The sequence below is a fragment of the Micropterus dolomieu genome, linkage group LG10 (genome assembly GCF_021292245.1).
Source record: "Micropterus dolomieu isolate WLL.071019.BEF.003 ecotype Adirondacks linkage group LG10, ASM2129224v1, whole genome shotgun sequence".
Taxonomy (NCBI): domain Eukaryota; kingdom Metazoa; phylum Chordata; class Actinopteri; order Centrarchiformes; family Centrarchidae; genus Micropterus; species Micropterus dolomieu.
This window is the reverse complement of record NC_060159.1, coordinates 5,113,732-5,121,484: the sequence shown is the minus strand read 5'-3', so window position 1 is coordinate 5,121,484 and position 7,753 is coordinate 5,113,732. Positions and strand designations below refer to the sequence as shown.

Below are 7,753 nucleotides of genomic sequence, written 5' to 3'. Positions count from 1 at the left end.
ATGTCACTGCAGCACCTTTGTTTCAACAAATACGTTTTTCAGGAGCAATAACAATCTGGCCAGAGGCCCTGGAAAGCCCCATTCAGCCCTGCTGTGGAGGAGTAGCAGGTTTCACTACTTCCTGACCGTTTCTGAGCAAATGCCAAGCACTGTATGTGTGTGATCTGTGCTTTGACGTTTCCCATCTCTTGTTTCCATTATTGCCCGAGTGTTTTAACTGCTCTAGTAAAGGGGCATTACAACCTTCAAGGGGAGCCAGCCACGCACCTTGGAAGGATTAAGAAGCTGTTTTGTTTTATGTTCCAGAGTAAATAGCGGTGTAAAATGGCTATTTGGTTTGCATGTGCATACATACATCTCACACGTAAATACATACACATGGATGCATTATTACTCATCCAATTGGGAGAACACACACGCACACAACACCCACACACACACACACACACACACACTCAAACATGAAAAGGCCAGTTTAAAAATCAGTCTTTGAACGTCTTAAAGACTTAAAAGACAGATTTTTATCTAGACATGTTTCCAGCATTTTTTACCCAAAGTGGCAGCTTTAAAAACCAAATGGTGGGAGTCTTTCATAGGAAATGTGAAATGACTAACAAAGTGTTAGTCAAAGGCAACAGCACTAAGCAAAGGTGACCAGCCTGAGCATCATTATCTTTGTGGATTTCAGGGGAAACACTACGTGTTCATATTTCTATTGAAAATAGTTGCCAGCTGCTGGAAACAAGGCTGATGAGAGCAGTGTGAGTGAACCAAAGCCGTAAAGTTGCGAGCAGTAAAAACCAAAACACTGAGCTGAGAGATGCTAAAGTGCTCTATAGAGCTGAGAGGAACTGCAGAGTTGTGTGATCAGTTTCTGTGAGTTCATCGCAACTAGAGATACCTCATATATATACACTTCATGGGTTGGTTAAAACCTGCATATGTCATTTATTAGGTCAAAGTGCTTAAAATTAACTTGTCTCTATCTGTCTCCATACCTGTCTTTGTCAGGCATCCTAAGTATCTAACAAGGGCTCCTAGGTGACGGTAGGGAATCCCCCATGTGGGTAGCCAACAACAGTACAAAACAACACTGTCAACCTCCACCTACCCCCCACACATACGTATACAACTCATCTCACTCTTTCACTTAATTTCCTTATGTCTACGTATGTATGTATGTCTTTGTCACCCTGTAAGAGACCCGCTGACCCACTAATGTGCCGTGCCAACCAAACAACAACCCCGATGCAGCTGAAGCCAGATTATTCCGGTTCTCTGTGGCACTGAGGGAGCAGAGAGAGGGTGGCTCGGCTTTATCACAGCACGCATACACACACATTACAAAGTGGAGAGTCTAGTGCCTCAGGCTGGAGGTGTCCCCTGGGTTTAGACCCTGTTTAAACAGAGAGAGCTTTTTTACACTGACCCAAACACTGGGATTTTAGATGGCATGCCAGCATTCTGAAAGAAAAAGTGGCAAGACGTAACTCAACAGCGGCAGCACATAGTGTGACATATAACATACACATATTTATGCCACTCTTGCAGACGCAAGCAAAGTTGCTGTTAGAAACTGGAAAACTAAGAGCAGTAAGGTCACCTGAGTGTGTGTTGGGGACGGATTGTGACAGCAGGGTGGTACTACAACAGTGTCACGTCCTTGCTTGTGTAACCACTGCCCTCTACACCATATGCTGTGGGGCAGAATTGATTGTATCAGATACCCACTGTATAGTCATCACATCAACAGATGGTTCTACAGTGTTAGAGCATAACTAACGCATGTCAGTACACCCGACCAGCACATCCAGTAGGCAACTAAAAGTATATGAACTCCCATCTCAGCTGCAGATCTAGGCCATATAGAGTTTAAAGAGGTCATATTATGCTCATTTTCAGGTTCATAATTTTATTTAGGGGTTGTACCAGAACAGGTTTACATGGTTTCATTTTCAAAAAACACCATATTTTTCTCATACTCCACATTGCTGCAGCTCCTCTTCACCCTGTGTGTTGTACGCTCCGCTCTTGAGCTGTAGAGTGATGCATCTTACTTGTACAAAATCTTTGTTGGGAGTTGCAGATGCGCAGTTCCCAGGTAAGGACTACTAGCCCATCAGAAGCAGAGAAGGGCGGGTCGTAAGAAACAAGGTAGTGTGATCCAGTCAATTGAGTCGAGCCAAAGGGCTAGCTTGGCAAGCTTTACGACGCGTTTTCGTTGTGACGTCACAAGTGAAGGGCTGGACTACAAACGAGCTGTTTTCAAGCCGTTCAGAGCAGTGCTTTCTGTGGAAGATGGGAACTCCCTTTGGGCTTTTTCACTTTGTAAACCTCTTACATGCACAAAAAAGATATATAACTAATAAAGGAGCCACCTCTTTAACAGTCCTGAGATTATAAAAACACCAATGGCAGGTCTGTGATGAAACACTTTCTCTGAGGGCATAGTTTTGCATATTGCTAAGGACGTTACAAGACATTGATAAACATGACATACTACATAGTTGAGCTTTGAAGGAGGTTTGACAACTGACATTTTACAAACTGAAGACCCCATAATGAGGGCATGGCACTTTTTATTCAGGATTTAAATGCGCAGGTTTGTCAAAAAGATGTTGCTCTTTTAGATATAGTTTTGGTTTGCCACCTAATTGCTAATTAATGCCACAAAACTCATATAAATATTATTTTAGCAACTTCAAATAAAGTTCTTGGTTATAGGAAAATCCGAAAATCCCAGTGACAGCTGGTGCAGTTTATGTGTTGCGTTCAGCTCATTCATCTCAGTGACCACGGGTCGGATCCATTGCCGCTAGAACCACTCTTGTTGAAATCAAAGATACAATGGGCTTACCCTGTCCGTTGGAGTAGTAGGTCCACTTCTCTTTGAGATGTGTTCGAGGCACAGATGGCTTCTTCTGAATTGCCTTCTCCATGATGCTGATAGGGTCCTGCACGGGGCCCTTCTTCAGCACACGAGAGCTCCGCTTCACACTGCAGACCACGATCACCACCAGCACCAGGAGGAGAAGCAGTACTATCATCCAGGGGAGGTGCTCGTTGATGTCAAAGTGATTGTGGGGGCTTGGCCTTGGGGACCCCCTGCGAGTGGGCCTGTAGTAGGTGGAGACCCCACCTCCACTACCTCCGCTCCCCTGTCCAGCTACCTTGCTGATACCTGTCCCAGCCCTGACAGCCCCTGCATCCTCCAGATCCTCCATCGCCCTCTTGTTGGGGCCAGGCACAGGCTCAGGTTTGGGTTGCCCCAGCGGGTTCTCGTGGTTCATCAGTTGTGGTGGAGTCCGTGGGGGATCGCGATTTGGTGGGGTGGGAGCGCCAGGCTGACTGAGGAGTAACACGTCTGCAAGGTGGTCTTCCACACCCGGGCTTTCCCTCAGTTGAATTGCTGCTGACTGGCTGTAGGTACCTGTGATCAGAGACCAAGGGATCGATGGAGAAGAAGATAGAGCAAGCAAGAAGAAGACAGATGAGAAAGAACAAAGTGAGCAAAGGGACAAGATAGTACAGACGTAAGAGATAAGAGACAGCGCAGTGAGAGAGGGAGAGAGAGAGAGAGAAAGAGAGGGAATTAAATTCACTCACTTGAGAGATTTCCATTTAACCCGGACAATGAAAACAGAAGGCACCATGAGAGGGAATCCTGACACTTTAATCCATGCGAGGAACCTGGCACACAAAAACCTTCTTCTGTTTTTCACTCTGTTTTCCCTGCTGATTTCCTTCATCCTAAAGTACGCAGTGTACGCCAAACTGGATACCTAACCTAAACTGGATTTTTGAGGCCAATATTGATATTTGAGTGACATTCTAATTCTATGTGAAGACTCCAGGTCGGATATTCTGGGAAATCCATTGCAATCTCTCGAGCCTCTTGCCTTCTGATTCTGAAACGTACACACATGCTTTGCGCTAATGTTAGTTTACCTGTCAATATCCTGTAAATTTGTGCTTTAGTTGGCTCAAGTTAGATAACATTAGCTCGCCAGCATTACTTAACCAGCTAATGCTATCCATATTACTATCCTGTGTACCCTGGTTTAATGTCAAAGTGTTGATTTTAGCCTGCAAGAAATGATGTAAAGGTAAAAAGCAAATATGGGGTGATTTTTTATAGCCTATAGTGATGCAAGGCCGGAGCAGCCAGCTACTTTAGCACGGATCTACTTCCGCCTATTTAAATTTATTGTCATTTTACCGATACTCAGGTACACAGCTTCTCCACCGTCTCAGTCGCTGTAACTAACATGCCCCGCATTATATACAATAATGCAACATAACGGCACAACAACGCAGTGGCAGACCCATTCACTACACTAATGTGACTTACTGCAGTCTAAATGTCATGAAGTGTGGCAAAAATCCCATTTATGATATTCAGTCAAGCTCACTAACCGTTTCGTTATCATCCAACACATTTAGACATGTTACGGGATTGGGTAGGGTTTCAAGCCAACCAAAATTTTGAAGATTAAAGGGAATTCTGCTGACCAAATACGTAGCTCATTTTACGATCAGTGGACAATGCAGAAGAAGAGCTTGAACGGATATGTCCTGCCTCACAGGAGCTGATGTTCATTGCCTGATCATGGCGAATGAGAAGGCGTATAAACCTGAATCAGGGAGGGAGTTCACATGAGTAGGTATCTCTCTATTGATGTGCTGTAGTGATTTGAACGTAATGCGAGTTACACATTTTGGACCATGTGCAGAGGTCTTGCTGTGCATGCCAGAAGGACATTAGATGCCGTTAGATGGCCAATGCCTGTACAAGGAGTTGAGTGGCATACTAAGGCACGTAAGGCCTGATGTTATATAGTTCAAAGTTACATGAGTAAGTCAAATAGTAGAGTGGCAGTTGGCGGACTGATAAAGTAAATAAATCCACGGAAATTGCACGTTCTCACAAAGAAATACAATTAAAAAATTTTCTGAAAGATGGTTACTTGCAGGAATAAAAAGAGGCTTCAATTGCAGGTATAAGTTGAAAAATGTGAAAGAGATTGGTCAACGATTTACAGCCACACAAATCTCTGTCATCGGTTGAAATGGGAATAGAACATGTAGGATTGTCCTATTTGACATAAACAACAGTGTTTTTCAGATGTGGGAACAAACTGTAATGGTCAGTCAATATCAGTGTGTCATTAACCTATACTGATTATGGATGAGGCTGCTGCCACCTCCCTGCCGCTCGCTCTGTGCCTGTGAACTCCTGTTAATGGGATTGGTGATGTATAATGACATTAGATCATAAGTGGGCGGCTGCTTTTTAGGACTGACGCTTGGATGTGTGTTAATCCCTCTTATCCTCTTATTAGCAGACAGGTGCACAGATGCAGGTCTAACCTCCAAATTAAGGACTGTTTTGACTAGCAGCAAGAAGTCTTTAACATAAGTCAACTATTTAGAGAAATACAGAAGACTTTGAGTCTAGTTTCTCCACTGCCATGATTGATGTGTATTTACTGGTATTATACTGTGTCCAGTCCAGGAGTGGGGGTTCAGTATCTTGCCCAAGTACACTTCAACACACAGACTGGAGATCGCACCACCGACCTTCTGATTAGTAGGCGGCCTACTCTACCTCCTGAGCCACAGTAGCACATAATTCTCTGCTGAACATCTGTGACTTACATTTGTGATGTAACTTTAAAGCCTCTTTACATCTAGTGAATTATATAAAGTGAAATATTCCAAATACAGTTTGGCTTCATTGTTGTGTAAAGTAGTTAAAGACATTTTGGTGTACTACAACTCTTTCTGTGCTCCTTTTCCGAGGTGGTCCTTCTAACCCTCTCCACTGACACTTAAAGAGTGGTGAAAAATAACAGTCATGACATGCGTAACACCCACCCCCGCCCACCCCAGCTTTCCCTCTTTCAGCACAGACAGAGTCAAATTAACTGGCTGAGAAGCCATCGATCCCTTCCAATCACAAACAGTAGTGACAGTACTGTAGGTGTGGTGATCTGTGTGGGGAGGAAGGGTACGCTGGTTACGGGTTGTTGATTCTGAGAAATGACTGGCTGACTGAGTAACAGTAAGTGAGAGGGAGAGGGAGAGGTGACAACAGAGAACAGGAAGACAGAAAAAGGAAAAAGGGATTTTTTTTACATTCTCTGACCTAGAGGTAATGAGGGAGGGAGCAGACAGAAATACCCATAACTCCTCCTGACCACAGATAGTAACATTCCTAAGATAGGGAACTGCCACCAGTTTGTTTCCATGCCTATGGGTGTCTTTTCTTTTAGGAATTCCCACAGGGAAAAACAAGTGTTTCATTGATGTAATGATGCTGCAACAGCATTGAATGAATTCTCATAAAGTAACAGGGAATGTAAGAATTTTTTTTATTAACTATTATATAACTACTGTTTATTAACTATTTAAACCAAAGTTTTTAGTCTTGCAAAGCAGTCATACTTATAGGTCACACAGTTGGCTTTAGTTTAAAGTGCCTGCTATCAGAGAAGAGGTTGGCAAATCAGGCATGTTCTACAATGGCCTTTGGTCCTGGAACGATGTGCAGACCAAGCTCAAACTGAAGACCCATATCTCTGTAAAGGATTTTAAACATGGAATGAAGGAATTGGTCCCTGTTAGCTGCGTTTGCTTCACCTAACAAACATGGGACTAAATGTTACTGCCTTGCTTATGCACTGTATTATGTAATGCATTGTTGTTACACCTAATGATGCCATTGTGATTTGCCCTTCTAGTTCTGTTAATTGTTTGATGTTGCTGTTTGACCCAGTCTTGGCTAGGTCTCACTTGTAAAAGAGATTTTAATCTCAACGTGGCTTCCTAGTTAAATAAAAGTTAAATATATTCACTCTCAGTCAGCATAGGGGGCACATTTTTATATATATTTTATAGTATTATTTATAATGTTTTCAAACGGATGCTACTTAATAAGGAAAAACTATTAATTAATGTTATTTTTGGAGTGGATCAGGGAAGCATTTGGCCTAACTTAAACTGAAGACCAGAGATTGTCTCCTGACCCTAGCTCTGTATTAAATATCCAGACATTAAGAGGGATATTTTCTCTTCTACACTCAGAAAGAAAGTAAATAAGCCCAATTTTTATAATGTTTAACTATGTGATCACAACTAAAATGAATGACGAAAGAACATCCGTAGTTAGGCTAACTGTTATTAGGCTAATTCAGCACATTTTGGCGGCTACCCCATTTCAACAACTTCAGGAGTAATAATGCCACTATTTGAAACTAAGCTAGCTGAAAAGCCATTTGAAACAGATATATACAGTAATGAACATTAATTAACAACACAAGAAACAGAGTCTCTGTTCTCACCTTTATGTACACGTAGAGTAAGGGATGATGATGGAGAGGATGACGATGTCATAGTTTCCTGAACAAGCACAGCCTGCGCAGGTCCCAGTAGGCTGGTTGTGGAGACAGGTGAAGATGAAGAGGAAGTGAGGGCTGTAGAAGGTGGTCCACAGACATTATCTGTCTCTCTAGTCCCTGATGTAAGCAGCACCAGCCCCTGAGCAGGGCAGTTCGTGTGGGTTCGGCACTTCATCGCACTCGACTCCACATCTGAGAAAGTCCCCTTGGTGCATGGCTTACAGAGCACATCCTCTGTTTCACTGCCCCGCTTTTTCACCCTGGTCCCTGGAGGGCACAGTGAGTGGGGCTTACACTCTGTGCCGCCATCCACCAACAAGAAGCTATTGGGGGGACATTTGCACACTCTGTCC

The 7,753-nt window shown here is 43.3% G+C and overlaps 1 protein-coding gene across 2 annotated transcripts in view; it reads right to left on the bottom strand.

Moving 5' to 3' along the window:
• tnfrsf21 (tumor necrosis factor receptor superfamily, member 21) overlaps positions 1-7,753 on the bottom strand; it is a 56,437-nt gene that overhangs the window by 32,136 nt on the left and 16,548 nt on the right. Inside the window, exons 3-4 of one of the 2 annotated variants that reach the window (XM_046060432.1) lie at positions 7,344-7,753; positions 2,858-3,430 (exon numbers count right to left, since the gene is read on the bottom strand). The exon at positions 7,344-7,753 is cut by the window's right edge and continues 1 nt beyond it. In XM_046060432.1, coding sequence (XP_045916388.1) covers positions 2,858-3,430; positions 7,344-7,753 — 983 coding nt within the window. The remainder of the gene's footprint in view (positions 1-2,857; positions 3,431-7,343) is intronic. The other variant, XM_046060431.1, reaches the window with a different exon arrangement.